The 24,623-nt window shown below is 35.6% G+C and overlaps 1 protein-coding gene and 1 long non-coding RNA gene across 6 annotated transcripts in view; both read left to right on the top strand.

Annotated features, from left to right (window-relative positions):
- Nucleotides 1–16,608, top strand: part of tbc1d32 (TBC1 domain family, member 32) — a 99,014-nt gene extending 82,406 nt beyond the window's left edge. For 4 of the 5 annotated variants that reach the window (XM_073932914.1, XM_073932915.1, XM_009294920.5 and 1 more), the window contains 2 exons: nt 8,497–8,685; nt 14,261–16,608. In XM_073932914.1, coding sequence (XP_073789015.1) covers nt 8,497–8,685; nt 14,261–14,380 — 309 coding nt within the window. In that variant the 3' untranslated portion in view covers nt 14,381–16,608. The remainder of the gene's footprint in view (nt 1–8,496; nt 8,686–14,260) is intronic. The other variant, NM_001100023.1, reaches the window with a different exon arrangement.
- Nucleotides 16,609–19,046: 2,438 nt separating this feature from the next.
- The window catches only part of LOC141379422 (uncharacterized), a 100,103-nt gene continuing 94,526 nt past the window's right edge, over nt 19,047–24,623 (top strand). Inside the window, exons 1-2 of the long non-coding RNA XR_012396025.1 lie at nt 19,047–20,676; nt 21,627–21,712. This is a non-coding gene — a long non-coding RNA (uncharacterized lncRNA). The remainder of the gene's footprint in view (nt 20,677–21,626; nt 21,713–24,623) is intronic.

The raw sequence follows: 24,623 nt of genomic DNA on the forward strand, positions 1-24,623 counted from the left end.
CTACTGGATGATCTCTTTAATAACCTGCACAAATTGAGGCATGTGTCTATGCCTAACATTATCAGATGGTGTGGATGTCCTATATTTAAGCTCATCACACATTACTTCGTCACCGTTCTCTGTGGGAGTCGCATCGCTGCTGATGCGAGTCGTGATGGCTGGGTGAACTGGCGTAACGTTGCCAGAGTAGAAATATAAAGATACAAGGACATTCAGCTGTGACCTGAATGACTGACAATCTTCATAGACAACTGCAGTGATTACTCAGTGCCACACACTCTCTCTGAGGTTTATATGCATGATCTCAAAGCTCTGCCTCCAGTCTTCTGTCACATTTAGTCAGAGATGACCTTTTCCAGCAGTCAAGGACAAGCATATTGAAAAGTAACTGCATTTTCAGTTTAGTGTTTATCTTCTGTACACTCTCAATTGGAGTCTGAATCTGGTTTAATTCCTTTGGCATGGCTAAAATGCATTAGGATTAAAATGGGAGATGCTTTTGGTTGCTGTATATTTTGCTAAATGTTTCAGAGCTGTTTGGGGAAAAAGAACACTTTTAAATTATTCAAACACTTTCACATACGCAAACCTCAGTGCAAAAAATATAAGTCTTTCTGGAAAACATGTGCCTTTTATTTTTAAGGGTGTAGGACTTATAAAAAAGAAAAAAAAAATTGGGCTGCACAATATTTGAAATATATTTGATATATTTTTTTTAATTCTGCGATATATATTGCAATATGAATGAGTGCATAAAATATAATAAAAAATCTACAAGCATAGATAAATTAAATTAAAAAAAAATACTAATTAAATATACAGCATTTTATTGTTTTCCCGAGGAGTCGAACTGTATTTAACCCTCTGGGGTCGAAGACCGCGTATACGTGTTTTGACCTGTGGTGTCGTCAAACTGCTGAAATGAACTTAAATTACACTTCCAGTTTTGATTGTACAGATAAGATCAATACATCAATCTAATCTGTTATGTGTCTACTTTTTGTTGTGTACACTCACAACAACAACAAACGTGTGTGCATTTGCAAAATAAGAAAAACAAACAGTGTAGGCATTCGGTCTTTTCTCTCTCCGTGAACTGCTTTTAGAAACGCGTCAGTAAAATGCGCTGAATTCCTGATTCCTTCTTGAAACTCTTCCCTCCTAGTCACATACTGTACCTGTCTGATGGCTCATTATGCAGCTCATTATGCAGGTCTTTGTCTTCTCAGGTGTGACTCACTGCATAGTAATGATAGTTCACGCCTTCCTGCATAAACCAATTTCACTTAAAAAGTGACTTAGAATTTTTAATTTATTGTTTTCTGTGAGCAAGTTAACAAGATGATTCTCACATCATTTTGAAGCAAAAACACTAGACTACCAGATCCAGTTCTCAAAAGTCTTGTGCACAAATGTTCTCCTTGTGTTTCATGGCCTTGTTTCAGTGACTTCAAAATTTTAGTTTTTCACTAACCACGCATAAACGTTTCTTACTCAAAAACACAAACACATACAAACATGCTGCTTAGGTATTATTGTAGCCCAACTTGTGCTGTTTACAGTGTTATCACACTTTAGCCATTCATATGTTTTTAAGATACTGAAAACAACACAAATGTCAGTGCATGTCAAAACTTCCCCAGAGCCCCAAAACACCCTCAGACCCCAGAGGGTTAAGCATTACAGTAATTGAATAATCAAATGTAAAGTAATGCTGCATAGTCGTCTTAGTATAAACAATTCAACTAAATTAATCAATATTAAACTTTTTTGAATATTGCTGTATTTGTTCTTGTATGAATTAAGGTTGTTGAGAAAGAACAAGGGTATGATATTTTGAGGTGCATGATAATTAGTATTGTAGTTTGTAATTAGGACGTATGTTAGTATACATATTTTTATAATATACTTATAATTAGTATAAGTATATGTATATGGTATATATGTGCATGCTTATGGGACAAATTGTGGTTCTGTCTATAAATAAAACAATTAATTTTGAGTTGCACATTCCTTATCTCAGCAGTCTGTGAGTTTGTTTACATGGGCACCAATAATTGGATTATTTTAATGCGATTAAGACAATACTCTGATTAAGAGTCTACCATGTATGTACCATTTTTGATTAATTTAATCAGATTAAGGGCATAATTGAACTTTTGAGAAATCAAATTAAGACATGGAGTATGCCGATTTTAGTCACATTATTGAAGTGCAGTACAGACATGTAAACACCACAATCAAACTATTACTGTCATGTAGGACTTTTCACCATTTTTTTGCGACAGGATACTTCATACACACACGAGTGTTTGACACTATTCTCTGCACCTATCAAGTCAGTAAAAGACAGCAGATACACACTGTAAAATGTGGAGAGTTTTTTTTTTTTTTTTTTTCCATAGTCCATGTGGTATTAAATTCTATTAAAACTACACTCTTCCAGCAGTTCATACTCTCATCCAATACGTTGTTTGTCACGGCGGGCACGAATGAAATGTTCCTGAATGAAAGTGAAAGTGGTAAACTGCAGTTAAAGTCGAGAAATTACAAATGAAACATCCAAAACTACCTGAAACTCCAGAGGAAATGTGGCTAGCGTGGTGACGCAGTGACATTAATCGAATTATATGCTATAACATGTAAAACGGGATCATAAAAGGAACATTCAAAAAGCAACTCATGAAAGCACCTCAAACATATTATTGTCTCTTTCAGATTATAAGGCAAATAATTTGATTACTGATGTCCATGTAAATGTAGTCTGTGTCAGATAATGTTAAAAAAAAAAGTTAAGTAAATCCTGCCCAATATCCTGCACTGAGGTATGAAGGTAATTCAGTTTGATTGCAATGTGTTTTAGATATAATAACTAACACTCATATAAAACCTTATTTCTAAATCAAATTTTAGGGTTTTTAACTCCAATTTGATGAAATTTAGTAATTCACACAATAGCCCCTTTCACACATACAGACCTTTCCGGAAAATTGCCGGCAATTTTCCGGAAAGGTTGTATGTGTGAACGGGTCCTTTTTGAAAATACCGGTAAATTCGTTCTGGCTATTTTCCAGAAAGAGAAGTTGTAACATTACCGGCAATTTGCCGGAATGCTGCGCTGTGTGAATGCAGAATGAAGATTACCGTAATAAGCGCGTGCACGTCTAGAACGTGCTGACGTGAGACATCTGCTTTAGCCAATCACAACAGTCAGACGCATTTACGTCCGCGCGGTTTGTGAGAATAAAAACCTTTGAATATTTTTCCAGACACATTTAGCTGCTAGAAGTGTCAGATCATGTTTATGTTCTTCTTTATGTCAACTGTGTAAATAATCATCGATGAGATGCTTATGATAAGCCGTTGTTTGTTTACCTTCAAGCTTTGCGTGTGCCTGTGAAACAGCCTGTGAGCCCCTGCACACGCACATATTATGAACATCTCGATATGAGAAAGTGATCCTGCGAAAGTTGTTCACAATATTGATCATCCACAGAGTTTGTAATTTAGTCAAATGTTTACAAATACAAGCGCAGCCATTTGAAGCTCATTTGTGGTGAATGATGTCAGAATTTACCGGTATTTTGGAATGGATGTGTGAATGCTCTTTTCCGGAAAATTTCTGTAACGTCCTCGCCTGTGAACAGCGCTTTTTTGAATATACCGGTAAAGTCGTTCCGGACATTTTCCAGATATTTACTGGTATCACTGTGTGAAAGAGGCTAATGACTTTATTTCATGCTGTGACTAGTAGTAAAGAGGAAGAAAAGAATGAAAACTTGAACTGATTCATTAATGCAGCACTTAATACATCAAACATAAAAAGAGAAATCACTGTTAGAGTTGCTTGGTAAAATTGAGATCATTTGAAAGATGAGACAAAATCCAAATCTTCTGTAAGACTTTATTTTGATGGCCCTTATTGCACATTTTGTTGACTAAAAGTTACATTGCAACTACATGCCAATTGATTCTCATTTGAGTATTAGTCGACTGTCTGCTTAATATCTATTGATACTGCTCCTTCAACAGACATTTAACTGCATGTAAGATGCAATGTAACTCAAATTCAACAAAATGCATTAAAGGGACCAGCAAAATAAAGTCATACCAAATCTTCTTTTGATTATTGGACCAGATGTGCTCTGTATAATGTATGTAATGAAAAGAGCATAATATAATGGATAGATAATAATTCTGTATTCATGCATCAACTAAAACATTTACATTTTTCAGATTCAAGAATGCATTGGTTTAAAGATTTCAAATTAAAAGTTCAAATGATGTTCCACTCATGCAGTTATTAAAACAACATGTTAATTGTTTGGTACTCATAATGCACAGAATAAAATGACAGACCTGAATTGAAAGGAACATGATTTAAAATATGCTTAAAATGCTTAATATTTAATATATAACAGTAGTGTCAAAATATAACAAAATTGGATAAAACAACAACAACATATTATGATACAACATATCAATGTTATTTAGTGATTTTTAAACTGCACAGTAATTTTAGTTTAGTTAAGATTTTACTTAAGATTTATTTTTCATTAAATCTTATGATACAGTTTCATAACTGAGCCTTAAATTGTCATTTATAAGGGATTTCTAAAGCATAAAAAGTCCTCACTTTAGATATGGTCACAAAACTGGATGAAGTTAAGTTAATGAAGTATTTATTAAATTACAAGTTAACTATTATTAACTATTATTAACTATTAACTATAATTTATTATTAACTATTATATATTATACTATATGCCTGAATAATAAAATATATAAATGTTAATTTGAATAGATTATTAATTATTTGCTAATGCATTCTAAATAATCTTTAAAAACCAACAACTTCTCTCAAATAACTGGTTTGTAAATGTGATACTTAAATGTGATGCTTAAATTAGTAATGAATTAACAAAATATGTAAATACAATCATTATGCACATTATAAATGTTCAAAAGTCAAGAATAGAGCATTTGTATCTGCAATTATAAACTGCTTACTAACATCTGTTAATTTAGAGTTAATGCTTATCAGATAATGAATTCACTATTTGTTAAAGCTTAATAAATAATTCATAGTGTAGTTATTATACAGTGTTACCGCTTAATGTTTATTTCATGCTTAGTAAAGGGTAGTAAAGAGGGAGGAAAGAACAAAAACTTGAACTGATTAATTAATTCAGTGATCTTTTAATACATAAAACATAAAAACAGAATTGACTCTTAGAATTGTGTGGTAAAATGGACATAATTTGAAAGATTTTGATTGTTGGACCAGATGTGCTCCTATAATGATAATGTAATGAAAAGAACATAATATAATGTATATATAATACAGTATTCATGCATCAACTAAAACGGATACATTTTTCAGATTAAAGAATATAATTAAAGATGTATATATATATATATATATATATATATATATATATATATATATATATATATATATATATATATATATATATATATATATATATATATATATATATATATATCCCTGTATTGAAAGTAACATGCTTTAAAATAGTGCCTATAATTTTACCATGAATCTGTTTTACAAGGGTAAAAAGAATACTTTTTCAAAAAAAATATTTGTTCAGTCTTTTCAGACAGGATTTGTTTTATACACCAGACAGAAGTATTGATTCTCTAAAGGCTGCAATCAATACATGATTGAAGGTCGTCTCAATAATAGCTAGAAAGATGCAAAAAACACAAAAGCTGCAGCAGAAATCAAAAATACCTGAAGTTCTGGAACTTCTAACTAGTTTTGAATGCACTTAAAGTGAAGGAAAGAAGATTTTCTGTTTTAAATTGAGCGTCACCTCCATCATAGAGGGCGTCCGTGTCTGTGCACTCGGGGAGAGCATTTCAAATTCTAGACAAAGTAGGAAGAGTGTCTGAAAGAAAGACACAGATGCTGTATAAATTGCCTGCTGGAGTGGTCTGAATGTACAGGAGGCATGTACGCTTGGCAAGACTGGAACGTCATCTATGATCTTCCGCAGAATAATTGAACAGCCTCTGCGGAGAATTGTATGACCTGAACTCAGTTCACTGCCACAGAAACGCAACAGAAATATGCCGAGTCTGTGGATGGAAAGAATATTTGCGTATTACGATTCAAAAGACTTTATTTATTTATGTGCATGAACTACAGGATTTTTTTTTTGCACTGTCATTTATACACTGCACAAAATTAAACTAATGTTCTAAATTTTTTTTTGCCTGATTATTAAATGGTTAAACAGACCTTATAGATAAGCAGTTATTTTAGACTTACATCTTATAAAAGACTATATATATATATATATATATATATATATATATATATATATATATATATATATATTAGTGGTGGCCCGTTATCAGCATGCTGCGTTTACTTAGGCCTCTTATCGGGCGATTTAAAAAAAAAAATATCGCTGTTAATCTATTCTCGAAGTTGGGTCGGGAGCTGGGTTTGTTCTACGCAAGCTATGATGACTTTCACCTTGATATTTTAGCGCTGATATATATCTGGCCGAATTGCACTGTAGGTGGCGTGAACAAGTCTTTGAACCTGTGTGTATTCCTACTGTAAAATTACCACATCAAAAATGACGTGCTAAAATGGATGCAGTTTACTAGAGTGAATCTGATTAATGTTAGCTCCTCATTTAACTATCAGGCACCTGTTGAGTTTATGCGTTCAAGTAAAACATAAACACGTAAAATGGATCGGGTGCTTTTTTAAAATGAATGATGGTGAATGAAAGTCAAACCGGCGAGCCATCTGACAAAAAAGTGCCCTTCTGAATCAAATCAGCAGGATGCCCTTTTGGATCTTTCACTTACTTCGAAGACAATACTGACTATGCTTACATGGACATCTGTAGTTAGCTATTTGCCTTAAAAGACAATGATATAATTAAGGTGTTTACATGAACTGCTTTCATGTAAGAGTTTCCAGTAATTTTGGATGACTTTAATTGCAGTTTGGCAGTTTCAAATTCACTTATAATCATTTTATTCATGCCCCTGTGACAAACCAGGGTATTGGATGCATATAAGGAGTAAGGACTGGCGAGAGTGTTATGGAAATTTATAACGCACGCCAAATGGAAAGAAAAAACTTCTGCATTTCACGATATGTGAGTGTAAGTGTGCGTGTGCGGTCCTTTACCGACAGCTTTGTGTGTGGGTCTTGTCGGAAAATATGCAGAAAAGTCCTACATGACTGTAATAGTTTGTTTGCGGTGTTCACTTCAATAATGCCACTAATATATGCATACTCCACGTCATAATATCATTTCTGTTTAGTTCAGTTATTACTTTAGTCAGATTAAGATAATCCAAAATCGCTGTTTCGTGCTTATGTAGGCCGACAGTTCAAAATTCACGTTTAACTGAAAAAACAGTTAGTATACACTAGTACATCTCATTGAACATCAACAATTATCATAGCAGAACAGTTTCTCAAGCAGTTTGTGACGCATTTTGGAAACAGGAGATGAGTCCCTGGTCTAATGCGCCATCTGGCTTGAGAAACCCGTTCTCAAAGACTTACTTTTAGTCATTATTTGGGTAGCACACACATTCTGAATGCCTGTGGTAGAATTCAAATGAGCCATTTTAATCTAGATTAATCTTTTAAAATGAATTCCAAGATTGCAGTGAGATTAATCTAGATTTTAAAAATGTATCTATACCAACCTATAAATATATATAAACAATTTTATTTAGAAATTGAATATTGTGGGGGTGTCACGGTGGCGCAGTGGGTAGCACGATCACCCTATAGCAAGAAGGTCACTGGTTCGAGCATCGGCTGGGCCAGCTGGCATTTCTGTGTGGAGTTTGCATGTTCTTCCTGTGTTTGCATGGATTTCCTCCGGGTGCTCCGGTATAGGTGGTGGTATAGGTGAATTAGGTGAAATAAATTGGCCGTGTGTGTTTCCCATTGGTTGTATGCAGCTGCAAGGGCATCCGCTACGTAAAACATATGCTTTATAAGTTGGCGGTTCATTCCGCTGTGTCGACCCCAGATTAATAAAGAAACTAAGCTGAAAAGAAAATGAATGAATGAATGAATGTAATATTGTGACGATATGTACATATTATTTATTCCTGTGTGACTACAACAGAATATAGTCACAAATAATATCTGAATAATATCATCCTATTCATCATTTATTGTCTACTATGTGTCTGATTTGGTGCTCATAAAAAGATTTTTTTTTTTTTTATCGTTGTTGAAATGGATTAGTCTTATTAATATTGGAGACTATAAGATAAAACTGCTAAAACTCCAGGTTTGCTTCTAAAATAAATGTTTAACTATAAGATTACAAAAGTACTGAAGGCATTCTAGAATCCAATACTCAGTAGTCATCGATCTCTCTTATCTTTCCAGCATCTCATATTGATCAGTGTTTAAAAATGTATATCGTAAGTGTTTCTTAAATCTACTTTTTTTCTTTATTTCTCCACCTGTTATGTTAGATCTGTGTTCAGTGGCTCGGCCAGTGCTTCTGGAACTACCTGGACTGGCCTGAGATCTGTCAGTATGTGACCACCTGCGTCATTATGGGACCCGATTACCAGGTGTACATGTGCGTCTCTGCTCTCCGTCACCTACAGCAGGACATCCTACAGCACACACAGACACAAGACCTCCAGGTCTTCCTCAAGGTGCAGTATAACCTTTTAACTGTGCGTTTACATAAGCCGATTATGCTTTAAAGGATAGAGAAATGAAAATAAAATGACTTACTATTTTCTCACTCTCATGTGGTTCCAAACCTATATGTGTTTCTTTATCAGGTTGTCCACGAGGTCTTAAAAGGTCTTAAATTTTAAAAACAAAATGTCTTAAATTCACCAAAGTATTGTTTTGTTTGTCTTAAATAATTTTTAACAGGTCTCATTATAACAGGTCTCACCCAGTAATCCAACACATCCAATCAACAATAATGCCAAACTTTTTGCAAATCTCTATTTATAACTAAAATTATAACAGTTTGTTGTGCATACATTTAGTTTACTACATTTTTTAAAGAGTTTTTTTTAAGTTTTGTGGAAAAATAGTGTGTATGTAACTTGGGTCTGCTTGTTTTGACACATCATTTAAAATATGTGACTTAGAAATAATTGATTGCAATGACTTTTTGATAGGGCAAGAATTTTATTTTTTTTTTCTTATGGGAAAAAAATCTCTTATGTTTTGCCAGGGGTCTTAAAAAGTCTTAAAATGTCTTATATTTCAAAAACAAAATTTTAGGCCTTTAAAAGCCCTAAATTCACTGAAATATTGTGTTGTATGCCCTCTGTCCAAGTAAAGCTACCCAATCGGGTCAACATCCATCCATTCTCCAACAATCCATCTTAGTAAAATCAGGGAAAGTAAACTAAAAATCAATTACACGGTTGCTTGTGATAATAACAGAGCAATATATGTCTTTACAATATCTTCCATTCATACATTATTTACAGAAGGGGGAGCAGAAATAATATTTATAAATAGGTATGAAACTTAAGGTTTTATTACAGAAACACATTAGGTTGAATAGAAGTTATACTCAATTAATTTGGACCAAAAGCCGCCAAATATATATTTTGATTAGTAATGTAATTGTCTCCACATTAAAAATATTCTTTTAACAATGTTACACTTACCTTTAAAAAAAGAAATAGTGTGTTGACAACTAGTGTATACTTATAAGTGTATACTTACAAAAAGTGTATACAACTAGAGTTTTCTTGTTTTGACACATTTATGTATGTTGCTAAGATTTTTTTTTTTTATTTTATTTTTTTGTGGCAAACCAGGCAATTAGAAATAATTTTTAGCCCTGTATAAGTGTAACATTTTATTTATAATAGCTTTAAAAAGGTCTTAAAAAGTCTTTAAATTGACATGATAAAACATGCAGGAACCCTGTTAGCCCTATATAAGTCTGAAATTTCATTATTGATGGTCTTAAAAAAAGTCTTACAAAGTTTAAAATTTGATTTGGTGAAATCTGCAGAAACCCTGTTTATTTTGTTAAACACAAAATATATTTTGAAGAAAGCTGAAAACTTGTAACTATTGACTTCCTTACTAGGGAAAAACAAATACTATGGAAGTCAATGGTTACAGGTTTCCAGGTTTCTTAAAAAATATCTTTTTTATTTAACAAAAGAATGAAACTCATAAAGGTTCAGGGTGGATAAATGATGATTACATCTGCTATTTTGCATGAATATCCCTTTAATAAGCTGATATGTGTAATGCCATGTAAACGCATTACCCCTATTTATTTTATTATTAAAGGTAAAAGATGGTTAAAATGCTTTTTTTTTTTTTTTTTTTTTTTTTTTTACACAATACCCATTATCGCATTGCATGTAAACAAGTTTATCAGCATTCTAGCAGTTTATTAATGTACTCATGTCTGATTGCACATGCAAGGTACTTGTTGAACACAGATTTCATTTCTATCAATATTCGTGAGTTCTATCAAAATTACCTTCTTCCAAGAGTGTCTACTGCGGACATGTATCCAGTTTAAGCAGGCACTTCTAGACAGGGGCAGCAGTTATATTTCATGCACCGAATAATCGATTAATAAAATTTGCTACATTCACAAATACTGTAAAAAAGTGATAACACACATACAATACAACAGCACAGCTTCTGACAGACTCCCCTCAAAATTTTCGAGCTACTGATGCTGATGTTTGGGCTGTGACATTAGCTTTCAATGAGTGCGTTTACATGGGCATCAATAATCACATTTTAATACGATTAAGACAATACTCTTATTAAGAGTCTACTTTGTAAGCAGTAATTTATTCATTTAAAAAAAAAAATACCTTTATCCGACTAAAGTCATACTCAGACTAAACAGAAATCAGATTAAGACATGTGGAGGAGTATGCCTATTTTAGCTGCATTATTGAAGTGCAGCACAGACATGTAAACACTGCATTCAAACTAATTCCGTCGTTTAAGATTTTTTGCCGCGTTTTGCAAAAGGCCTGTCTATACACACACCTCTGTTTGACACTATTCTCTGCACCTACCGAGTCAATGAAGGACCACAGACACCGGCACCTTGAGGGTTTTTTGCAGAGTTTTTTTCCACCCTAAGGCGTAGAGTATCAAATTCCATTAAAACAACACTCTTCCAGGAGTTCATTGCTACCAATATCTCGTTGGTCTCGGAGGCATGCATGAAATGTTTCTGAATAAAAGTGAAACTGCAGTTAAAGTCGATGAATTAAATATGAAATACCTGAAATTTAATCAAACTTCAGAGGAAATGTGGATAGCGTGTTGACGCAATGACGTTAATCAAATTGAAACATTCAAAAAACAACTCATGTAAACATGTAAAGCACATTATTCTATTATTCAGATTAAGGCAAATAATTTGATTACTGATGGCCATGTAAAGGTAGTCGGTATGAAATCTGGCAAAGCTTAGAATCTCATGGTTTTTGCATAACAGGTTTACTGATTTGCATGCAAACACATAAAAAACTACTTTCTGAAATAATCTAATATTGGATAATTTTGTGCATGTATAAAAAACATTGAGTTATAATTTACTCATCTTCATGTTGTTTTAAAACTGCAACACTGAGAGGAGTTAAGTTGTAATGTTCAGCCTCAAAATGAGTTTAGCTGAATGTTCACATTATTCTTTTCTGTGTGATAAAAGTGAATAGGGATCTGGGACTAGAATGGTCTAAAAAGACAAAACATCATCATAAAAAGCATGTTCCTCAGACTTTCGAAAGACCACAAGGGTGAGCAAATAATGACAGAATATTTATTTTGGGCTGAACTAGTGCTTTAATGTAAGAACATATCGAGGCCGTGTTGTTTTAAGGGAGTGTGGAGGTTTCCAGTGAGCATGGCTGTTGTAAATCAGATTACGCTCTTGTCCTTGTTTCACCCTTAAAAGTTCTAAACTTTTTAGTGTTTGTGTGTGCGCACGCCAACGTTCACAGTGTACCCTGTAGAACAGAGAAACCACTTCTGACAATTCCTGAAAAATTTTTGAGGATTGGTGCATATCCAGGATTGCAAAACGTATCTGTATTTCATCTAAATTAAAGATAGCGATGGAAATTGCTCGTAACAATCCTTCCCGATTTCAATCAGAAGCTGAATGCCAGAGTAAATGTACAATGAATCCATTTTGGTGGATTCCAAACGTAGCAGAAATCAAACTACGCTAAAGTCATTCTTTGTTTGCAGGATTTCAAAAGCAATTGTCTGTCACCAGCACCGAACACTTTGAAAACCATGACAAAGTCTGGCTAGTCAGTTCAAAGCATCCTGCAAAAACGGGCCTTTTTTTCTCCTTGGTTTTTATCAGCAACAAAAGGCAATGGAATAGTTTTAATGTGTTTAGATAATGGGTACTTGTAATTAAAATGTCATTTTCGTTTTAAACACAGCCGCGTGCATCCATTTTCTGATTTTGAATGGCTTTGTAGAGCAGACGACTTTTCTTTAGCTCTAGGGAAACATCTGGAGTTTTCACACTGGTTGCAATCGTTCTTCTTAATGGTTTTGTGGTTTTGTGTTATAGTTGTTCTGCTGTTATCAGCGTTGTACAGATTCAAATAATGTTCCACATAAAAATAAATAAATAAATTCATCATTTACTCACCTTCATGTCATTTCCAACCTGTATGCCTTTTACAGCACATTTAAAAACGACATACTTTTGAAGAATCTCTAAGCTGCTCCAATCTGCAAGTCAACATACAACATCAGCTTAAAATGTATTATTATAACTTCCATTATTCTAATGACATTTACAAATAATAACTTCACTTCTAGTTGATCATTTGGAAAAGTGGCAGAAGGTAGATTTTTTTAATGAATAATCTGTTGAACTGGATCCCAATTACCACAAATACTGCAGAAGACCTATTGGAACCTGCATGGACCCAAGATTCAAATAGAAATCAGTCAAGTTTGGTCAAGGAAAATCACATCAGGTGTGCACACAAGTAATCATCCCCTCATTTGGTATTCACCTGCTTTTTTTTTGCTCGTGCGAACACTATTTTTTGTCAGTCATGCTGCTTCTTTATTCTAAGATCACATTTGCATGCACATTGGGTCATCCTTATTGTTGAACCCTGCTTTTACGAAAACTACCATTAAGAATTAATTTCAAACAGCCAAAGTGGCTAGTAGGAGAGGCTTTCTAAACTGCCACTGCTGAAATCTACCCACATTTGGTGGGTGTTAATGTCCAGCCCTGTTAGTCAATAGTATTACTGAAATTACTTTAAAAACCAAATAAATAAAAATGTACACACACTTACACAAGTAAATAAATACACTCAATGATGGGCTAAAAATCTACTGATTTCTGCAAGCGCAGATTCCGTGTTTTCCTACTCATTACTAACCAAAGCAGCAAATTAGTTTTCATGATTCGTATCTTTTCTGTTTTTATTATCTGAATCTATTCTATTGCAATAGGCTCCGTCTTTAAATTTATGACAATATCTAGCATCCATCAGCAGGGCATAAAATTGGTTATCGCTCATTTTATAATGGACTTGTCCATTCATTAGTTGTTTTGTTTGCTTTTAAAGCATCGTGTGTATCTGTTTTGTTTGTCATTTCCAAAACCAACTGCTGTGGTCTGCAGTTATAACACAAAACTGCTTACACTGCAGCCATATTTTATTTAATGCAGCAAACTCATAAAGGTTTATTATCCTTTCTCTCATTTTCATCCATTCACCACGGACCGAAGTGTCCTTTTGTAACCGGAGGCATAGCTTCAGGACTTGCATCGGCTGACTCATCGTAAACAAAATGTAATTCATTTGGCTTTGTCTAAACAATATTATTTATCCCCAGCTAAATGTCAGAGTGTATTAGACGGCGCGCTGTTTTGTTTACTATAAGAACGTGTAGCCGTGCCACAAACAGTGTCTGCATATGAATGTTACATTAGTTTCATTAATGTTACTACAGGCACAGAGATTTGCCATAATGTTTATAAAGTTGTAAAATCTTGCATGATTTCATGTAGCAGAACACAATCTTCTCTCACTTTGGCCTTTCTTTGTGCAGCATAATCAGGATCTGCTCAGACTGGAATAAGAGTATCAAACTCTCATTGAAATGAATTGGCTGCAATCTATTTTAAAGCTGTCATAAGCCCGTTCTACCTCCTTTTGCGCAAACCGGCTCTCTCAAGCACTGCTCATCAAATCTCTTGCTTCTTTTACCCGCTTGCAGGAGGAACCAATCCAAGGCTTCAGAGTGAGTAATTACCTGGAGTACATGGAGGGGCTGGAGCGCAGCTACAGATCCATGGTGCTCTCGGACATGAGGAGCATCTTACCGAGGAGCAGCTAGAAGGAAATACACCACTGAAGAACAGCAGGGACTGAAAGTGCTTGTGGTACAGAATGAGACTGAAGATTGAACTAAGGTTGTTTTGTAACACAACATGATCGATGTGCGAAGAGGCTGCTGATCCGTTGAACACCCTGTGTATTTCCATTTGCTTTCTTTCTCTTTGGTTTTCTGAATCTTATTCCATACTCGAGTATTCTCACTCAGGGGACCATAAATATAAGGCAAACTCTTTAGAGCCATATCACCTCTCAGTGTCTGGCAAGCCATTTTAACATTTAGTCTATATATGCTAGTGTCTATTTTCATGTTACTATTACTTATTTATATGCACTTGTATTACGACGTATGTGCATGTATATTACTTACAATAATGTGTCTTCCATTACTTATTAGTGCTTCATTTAATTACTAGTGCTAATTCTTTAGGTATTAGTAACTTTTTAAAAGACCATTCGTTAGATACTAGTCCCTATTTAATACACATATATATTTTAGGTAGTAGTACTTCTAGATAATAATGACTTAATACTACTATCAAAAGTTACATTTTTGCTATTGACTTCCTCAGGGATTTGCTACCGACATCTGATGTTCAGTTTTGACTAGTACTGAATGTATTATATTTGCGACTGGTTCAAATATTTTAGACCTTAGTATCTATTCATATGATACTAGAACTTATTTATTAGATACTGTATTTGTGTATTTTTACTATTACAAGTAACAGTTCTTACCAGTTGGAGCCCCGGCTAGGTCAGCTGGCATTTCTGTGTAGATTTTACATGTTCTCCCCATGTTCACAAGGGTTTTTTCTGGATGCTCCGGGTTCCCCCACAATCCAAAGACATCCGGTATAAGTAAACTGAGAAAGCTAAGTTGGCCGTTGTGTATGTGTGTAAATGCAAAAGTGTATGGGTGTTTCCCAGTGTTGGGTTGTGGCTGGAAGGGCATCTGCTGCATAAAACATGCAGGATAAGTTGGCAGTTACTTTCATTGAGGTGACCCCTAATAAAGGGACTAAGCCAAAAATTAATGAATGAATGAGTTCGGATCTTGGCTTATCCTAGCAGTTTTTTTTTTTTTTTTTTTGTCCTCAGTGTTCAACTAAAGTTTTATTAGTAAAAAAATAAGAATAAAAAAATCTAAAATGAAATAGCAAAAGTATTTAATGAAGTAGTATCTATCTACTGAATAAGTATCATTATCCCTTTAATAGATGTCTAATTAATAAGTACTAGTATCTAATAAATAAGAACTAGTCTAATGCATGAACACAAACATCTAATAAATAAGAACTATTATCTATTAGATGCAGTAAATGCTAATACCCTTCAAAAAGATACAAGCATCTAAAGATTAAGCACTGGTACTTGGATAAGTACTAGCTTTAATGGGGGAAAAATTACTTGTACGATTTTTAGATGATATGTTTATATGGCTTGCAGTACTCTATGGCAGAGGTTCTCAAAGTGGGGGTCAGGACCCCCCGAGGGGTCGCGGGACAATGAAGGGGGGTCGCCTGGTGATTTTCAAAAATCAATTAATTTTTATTAAACCTTAAGACTTACTGTATTTTATCAATAACCTACTGAAGAGAAAAAAATACTATGAACTGTATAGTTACTGTATAGTTACTATAGTAGCTTATAGTTACTAGTTCTATTGGATTGCGACTTCTTGGGTAATTACATTATACTAAAGACACAGCAGTACTGTCAGATGCAGCAGATTTTGTAACACCAGGTTAAACTTTCTAGCCCATTTACAGCACTGACATACATAAAAAAACAAAGAATAGACTTGGGTCTATTGGTGTGTGTGCGCGTCATTGGATACAAGGTTTCTGTATTTATAACCACCACCTCAGAGAATATTGGGGGTCACGAGTCACTGGCATTGTCATTTTGGGGGTCGCGGGCTGAAAAGTTTGGGAACCCCTGCTCTATGGGATATGTAAAGCATTTCAAACAAGTAACTGTGTTGAATCGGTCAATGCAATGTGAAAACATTTTGCAAAGCTTTTTACGTTAGGAATATTTAACTAGATGGATTTTAATATACAGACAAAGAAAAATGTGATTCCTTTTGTGCAATTATGATTTTACCAAAAGGAAACAAGACTTACATTTTCTATTAATCGTTTCCTTCAACAATGAACTGACAGTGTATGTGATTTTTGGATCTGTAGTGCTACCCGACTATCTGACATAAACTGATGACAGCAATCTGGGCTTATATTGTACTATCTGTCAAGGATAAATTGAAAAAGACTGAAGAAAAACGGTTTCCACCACACTTAGGGTGCATTTATCTTTACTTTTGTTCGTTGCTGTATTTTTACAAGTAAAACACAAACAATGCCTCTGAAATTCACATTACTGGGCATTTCAAAAAATGGTTGGAAGACTTCACAATGGTGATTTAGATTCACAAATTCACTTTTGACCAACAGAAAGCAGTGACCATGACTTTTGTGCATTTTGTACATCTCTACACTTGACGGATCGTGTTCTGTGTGTTACATGACCAAAAATACTAATTTGATCAAGGTTTCCAACCCCTGATGTACCCCACTTTATTAGGTACACCTGTCCAACTCCTGGTTAACACAAATCCCCCAGTTACGTGGAAGCAACTCAATGCGTTTAGGCATGTAGACATGGTCAAGACGATCTGCTGCAGTTCAAACTGAGTATAAAAATGGGGAAGAAAGGTAATTTAAGTGACTTTGAATGTGGCAATGTTGTTAGTGCCAGACAGGCTGATCTGGTTATTTCAGAAACTGCTGATCAACTGGGATTTTCATGCACAAACATCTCTAGGGTTTACAGAAAATGGTCTGAAAAAGAGAACATATGCAGTGAGCGGCAGTTCTGTGGGCGTTAATGCACTAACTCAAATAACCACTTGTCACAACCGAGGTATGCAGAAGAACGTCTCTGAATGCACAACACATCCAACCTTAAGACGGATGGGCTACAGCAGCAGAAGACCACACCAGATGCCACTCCTGTCAGCTAAGAATAGGAAACTGAGCCTATAGTTGGCACCAAAAGTGGACAATAGAAGATTGGAAAAAAGTTGCCTGGTTTGATCAGTCTCAGTTTCTGCTACGACATTTGGATGGTAGAGTCAGAATTTGGTGTCAACAACAAGAAAGCATGGATCCATCCTGCCTTGTATCAACGGTTTAGGCTGGTGGTGGTGGTGTAATGTTGTGGGGGATTGTTTCTTGGCACACTTTAGGCTCATTAGTTCCAATTGAGCATCGTGTCAACGCCACAGCCTTCATGAGTATTGTTGCTGATCATGTCCATTCTTTTATGACCACAGTGTACCCATCTTCTGATGTCTATCATATCATAAGGTGCGAATCATCTCAGACTGGTTTCTTGAACATGACAGTGAGTTCACTGTGCTCAAATGGCCTCCACAGTAACCGGAACTCAATCCAAAAGAGCACCTTTGGGATGTGGTGGAACAAGAGATTTCCATCATGGATGTGCAGCCAACAAATGTGCAGCAACTGCGTGTTGCTATTATGTCAATATAGACCCCAAAATCTTTGTGGAATATTTCCTTCCTTGTTATATATATATATTATATATATTATATATATATATATATATATATATATATATATATATATATATATATATATATATATATATAATATATTATATATAATATATCTTGTTGAATCTAAGGCAGAAAGGATTAAGGCAGTTCTGAAGGCAAAAGGGGTCCAACTCAGTACTAGTAAGGTGTACCTAATAAAGTGGTCGGTGAGTGTAAGTTCACAAATCATCTGCCAACATTAGCCCACATAACATCAGTAAACATGAAAAATGCATCGGTTTTCATGCTTGATTGCTGTCTTGATGGACAATCAAGTATGTGATCTAACATGTCAACACTTGTGTATGTGATGACTCACAGGCCGTTGACTCAGTCGTGTTGTTTAGTGCAGTTTTTTTCCTTTTTTTTTTCTTTCTAAATGCATACATAAACATCTGCAGTCTTTTATTTCCATCCTAAGGAAGTCGTGTATATATATATCGAGCCTGCAACACGTTGACAGGCCGTCATTAGCACATAGATGCAATCTCTCACCCTCGCCATCTGTAACTCACACAGTGAATAATGAATTAGATCATTAGAGAGGTGTCTTTCTCCTTCACAACAACTGCTAAATATTGCATACTGTTTACCCAGTAGGAGGCAGAAGCAGTTATCATCGTAAAAAGTTCCGTATCGGTGCATATTTTTTTACTTCGATTTTTCTGCTGCACTTAAAAACACTTCTCTGTATGTTGCTCAGATAATAATACTATAAAATCAGTTGTGGATCTTCAGTTGATTTCATCTCTGTGTAATTATAACGAGGCGTACGCATTAATCAGGTTAATGATTTAATGACTGATTGTTGGCCAACAGTCATCTAGTGTGTCTTGTTTTGGCATGTTATGAATCGACAATGCAAGTCTTTTGTGTCGTGGATGTTGATGATCTATCTACGGACCGAAATTGTTGGCTAATTAGAAAAGACTAATTATGGGTAATTAAACTGATTAACTGATAATTAGGATCTATCTGTCTCTGCGTTAGGCTTGAGGAGTTGCGTTAGCTTGTTTTTCTCTGGTAAATAAGCTTTATTATTCTTCTTCACATTAATTATCTCTGTTATGACTGCCAAATTCCACTTTCTGAAGAATCGGCTTGATAAATGGGCAGATTGTATTTGAAAGCAAGCATCGCTTTCCTTTACTTATTCTGAAGGGTACTTGAAATGAGTAATCTGATGGATACAGGACCACTCAGATCAAGAACGATAACTAAAGTTAATCATTCAATCTGTGTGAGAAATGGAAAGTCTAAATCATAGCTGCAATAGTAACAACACAGTGGAGTGGTATTGTTGGACTCTCAGATTTAATTTTCCTAGATGATGAGCAATGAAAACATTGACTTTTAAAACAAGCACTTAAAACTGCAGTGTGCACTTGTAATAAGCAGATCATTGTGTATTGGTGTGGCCACTAATACACTGTAGTTATCATTATAGAGACTGTATATTCTCTTTATAGTTACTGCTTGTGGTGAGAACAGGACATTTGTCTAAATGGCAGTTCGGCTCAAGCTACGTGAAGATATACATCATGGGTTTTTAATACTTTAATCAAAAGTGTTGTGAGAAACCAGTCAGTTCTGTTTATGGTTTTTGGATGTCCTTTCAGTCATGCAGATTGAGATAGTATATTATTAAAATATGACGGCAAAGCAGTGGCGCAGTAGGTAGTGCTGTCGCCCCACAGCAAGAAGGTCGCTGGGTTGCTGGTTCGAGCCTCGGATCAGTTGGCATTTCTGTGTGGAGTTTGCATGTTCTCCCTGGATTTGCCTGGGTTTTTTCTGGGTGCTCCGGTTTCCCCCACAGTCCAAAGACATGTGGTACAGGTGATTTGGGTAGGCTAAATTGTCTGTAGTGTGTGTGTGAATGTGTGTGTGGATGTTTCCCAAAAATGGGTTGCGGCTGGAAGGAAATCTGATGCATAAAAATTTGCTGGATCAGGTGGCGGTTCATTACGCTGTGGCGACCCCAGATTACTAAAGGGACTGAGCCGACAAGAAAATTTATGAAAGAATGAATGACAGTGTACAGTATATTTACGAGAAAAAGGAGATCCAATATAGTGCAGCCACTTTCCACCTATTTGCTGCAATTGTTTTTGGACTTTTTATTCATTTGGCTATGGGAGAAATGGCTAGGAACAACAAACAGCAGTAAATGGTCAAATTACTTGATCTACAAATATTTGTGTTCATAACTGAACATAAAAAAAAAATTACAAAAAGGAAATTCCCATTTCCCAGCAGCATATCGAGTTGATGTTTTTTATTTTGCCAAAAATCAATAAAAGTGAATAAGACCAAGGGCCCGTTTCGGAAAGGAGGTTGAGTGAAAACTCAGAGTATGTTAACCCTAAATGAGTGAAACTCTGGGTTTTTCGTTTCAAAATGTTTGTCAAGAAAGCAGGGGAAGTCAAGCCTGTTTCTGAAAAAGAGAGGTGCTCTAGTTTTTTTTTTGTATTGCTCTAGTTCACTAGAATGAAAAGGATTTTTTTTGGGTCTGTTTCAGGTCAAGCTAAGCGGTTGTCCTTTAGCATGTTTAAATGTCAGTCAGTGGATATCTGCGTACAGTGCATTGATAAACATACAGTACAATCAATCGGAGGTTCTTTGAAGAAGGAATCACAAGCATTATCCATCTCCATTAAACTTCAGAATCTCAAGGGGTGAGAGCATGAATCCATTTTCCTTCTTTATCAATTCTAATCTGGACTGATTAGCTTGTGATTAGAATGCATGACTATAATCTCTCTCTCTCTCTCTCTCTCTCTCTCTCTCTCTCTCTCTCTCTCTCTCTCTCTCTCTCTCTCTCTCTCTCTCTCTCTCTCTCTCTCTCTCTCTCTCTCTCTCTCTCTCTCTCTCTCTCTCTCTCTCTCTCTCTCTCTCTCTCTCTCTCTCTCTCTCTCTCTCTCTCTTTCTCTCTCTCTAACTGAAAGCCCAGCAGCTTCAACGATGGGTCAGTTTCTTTTTACAGCAAATGGTTGAGATGGAAAGAGTCGATTCTTGCTCCTTGTGGAATTGAAGAGGCTTAAGGATCAGGCTCAAACTAAAGAGAGTTAAAAATCTACAGACTTTGTGCGAAAAAGTAAAACTCTTTTATGTTCAAAGTAATCACGGAAGAAAGGAAGCAAGCGAAGAGGAGCCGAGAGGCAGGAGAAGATTACTACACTGGCACAACCCATCCATTCCCTGTCAGAAGAAGCCAATAATTTATAACACACATTACGTATTGTACACACGCTTTCTCAGTCAAGTCGGAGCCCAGCTTTTCATCGCACACCATCAATACCTCCTGTATGAATCCTATCAGTGTTCTGCAGTAGCAACACACTGCGTTTCTTTGGCTCGGTATTTCACAAATTCTCTTTTCGGTGTGATCTAACCCATAATGACACCATCAGCACAATTTCCCCTCAGGCCCACCTAAAGAGACCATCAGGTTAATTGCAAAAAGTCTCATTAGCGTTATCATACAAGCAGCCATTTGAATTACCAGAAACAAAATCCGTAGCAGAGCGCGAAGGGAGACCAATGAATCGAATATGAGAGCTTGTGCAGATAACCCGGCGCAAAAAGCAGCATTATTCTTGAATGTCTCTGTCTCTTCTAACTACAGGAACGGAGATTATGTGCTGATAGTGTTTGAGTGAAGCGATCATGCAGGAGTGTACAGTATTTCAAAACTGAGGAGACGTCAGAGAGGTGAGGTCATTTTATTCTGTCTGCTGTGTGACTGTACTGTGCCGTCTGTCTCCCTCTGTCGAGTTCAAGTTGCTTTATTGGCATGACCTTTTTGTTGCAGTATGGCCAAAGCATTTTAACAATATACACTATGGAATACAATGAACATTTTAAAGGTAACAAAGGATAGTAGGGGGGAAAGTAACACAACTGACAACATCTCTGATATTAATTCTAATTTTCACAATTATAAAGGGTGTAGATCAGGGGTTACCAATCCTGGTCCTGGAGGGCCAATGACCCTACAGTGTTTAGCTCCAACTTGCCTCAACACACCTGCCTGGGTGTTTCAAGTAAAGCTAGTAAGACCTTGATTAGCTGGTTCATGTGTGTTTGATTAGGGTTGGAGCTAAAATCTGCAGGACACCGGCCTTCCAGGAACAAGTTTGATGACCCCTGGTGGAGATTATGCAGAAGTATGTAAATGAGTACATTTTAAATAGAGTAATTTGTAATCTGTAATCTATTAAATTTCCAAAGTAACCTTCCCAACACTGTAAATGAATTTAAAGGGTTAATGGCTCAATGCTAAGGATTTTGTTTCAACTGGCCCTGACGGGACTGTGGTTCAGATTTTTACTTGCCCAACCAAAAACAGAAAAGTTAATAGCTATTTTTAGCCACATATTTTAAATAATGTATCAAAAATAATGTCTGTAAATTTAGATTTTTTTTTTTATGTTATTAAATGTATAAGCAAAATTTAAAGAGTTATGGAAACAAAAAGAGCAGTATGGAAAATGTGCAGGTATTTTATTGCAGTTCTAAATGATTTAAAGGGGAAATTAAGCACTCAGTCAAGTTTATCTTATATTGTACATTTGATTCCACTTTATTGAAAATATAATAAACAAACTCGATTAACCATTTAAAAGAAAACCGCATGTTTTACTATAGATTTTAAAGCTAGGGGGCCGCCATCTTGGAATGCCGCTGTGTCTGACGTCACAGGGTTGGTTCCATTCTCTCAGCTGAATAGATACAATGGAAGTAAATGAGATGGTAAAGCCTAATTTAACCTAATGCGTGAAGTTGTGGACGTGGAGCGGCTGCTTAGGGCCCCAGGAAGTCTGGGGGCCCACAACAAATACTTAGAACTTTCTATAAATTATATATAATGACCTTTTTTATTTCATATTTTATAGGATAAGGGTCTAACAAACACAAAATTACCTTAATTAGTACATCTGTGCAAATGCCCCCCCATTCTATCATTTAATCCCTATTCTTTTATTCTATTTATCTGTCTGTCTCACGTTTTATTTTCATTCTGATGTTCAGTCTGTCTTTTGATTTGTAATTCTTTCTGTCTGGCTATTGGTCAGTCTATTGGTCTTGTTTTATTGATCATCCTGTTTTCTGGTCTTGTTCTGTTTTTATATCTGTCTACTTTTGTTCTGTTTGTCTGTATCTTTCTATCGATCTTTCCTAATTGATGTTGGATATGTCAGTCTACTTGTCTTTCTGTCTGCTTGTCTTAAAAACAATTAAAATCAAATTTCTCACCAACACACTTTTGTGATGGTAAAATAGTAAGCCAGTGAGGGGAGAAAGGAAAACGAGCAAAGGAAACAAAAAAATACATCTCAGTACAAATGAAATAGTGAGTGTTGGGGGGGAGCATTGCGTGGACAGCTGGGAGATTTTTTGTCTCCTGCCTCCTTTTCACTGTGAAGTGTCTATTATTGGGTTTGATTTTACATAATGCATTGACATCTGTGTAGTGCATATAAACGAGGTACAAACTGATGAGACTATTTAATGGTGATGTGATGGTTGGCATCTTTCCTGGCAAAAGAATAAGTTCATTTTGTTCCTGCAAATAAGAATTCGGTTTAAACACTCTCCATGTTTTGGAGCTTCTGATGTATTTTTTTTTTTTGTAAGCAGTGTAACCATTATAACATTTTTAAATGATACCTATTATTAATTATTCTAAAAAAAAAATCAGATTTGAATAGTATGCATGTATACATGTGTATATTTCAGGGCTTTTCCCTTTATTTTTCTTCAACTTTGATGATATACTGTACAACAAGTATAAAATACAGTAAACCGAATCCAATATTAAAGTAAAATAATGCAAAATGTTTACTAAAGTTATTGTGCTTTATCTCAAGATGTCTGGATCTTGAATCTGATTGGCTGATAGCCATGCAATACTCTGCAAATAAAAGCACTAGTCCAGCCTCTTAACCCTTTACCCTTGTGTATGACTATTTACCCTTGTGTATTGCCCACATACAGCGACAAGCAGAGGACACTCTACAATTTGACCAATGCTGGTATTGGGTGTTGCAGACACAAGTGAATACTGGGTGGGGGAGTATGGGGTGATCATGGGCCCTAATAATATCTCTGGGGGCCCCCAAAATGCATTGGCCCTTAGAATCATCCTATCTCCCGATTGCAAGAAACACTGGGAAATCTCTGTAGTCTCATGGCATTTCATGTCGTTCAGCCTTATAATATTAAAATGTGAGCAAAACCACCTGTTTTGTCATCACTTTAACCATTACACTAGAGAATCATTACACTAGCTCTAAACTGATGTTTGTGAATTAGCAACTATGTCTGCTGTTCTGACGTCAGCTGCAGTTGTGAAGGAATGGACGAAGTAGTTCCTCTTACAAAAGGGTTTTTAGACTCTTAGCAGTGCGATATGGCTGTATTTTGTCACTTGTGGAACACTAAGGCACTCAGTCTGCGGCCTCGTGCCAACACACCCACTACCAGCGCCTATATACAGCCACATCGCACTGCTACTCATGTGACATTGCTCATGTTTATTTTAGGGCTTTTCCATTTATGTTTCGTTAACTGGAATAATATACTGTACAACACGTATAATTTACAGTAAACCAAATCCACT

Source organism: Danio rerio, chromosome 20, assembly GCF_049306965.1.
Source record: "Danio rerio strain Tuebingen ecotype United States chromosome 20, GRCz12tu, whole genome shotgun sequence".
Classification (NCBI taxonomy): domain Eukaryota; kingdom Metazoa; phylum Chordata; class Actinopteri; order Cypriniformes; family Danionidae; genus Danio; species Danio rerio.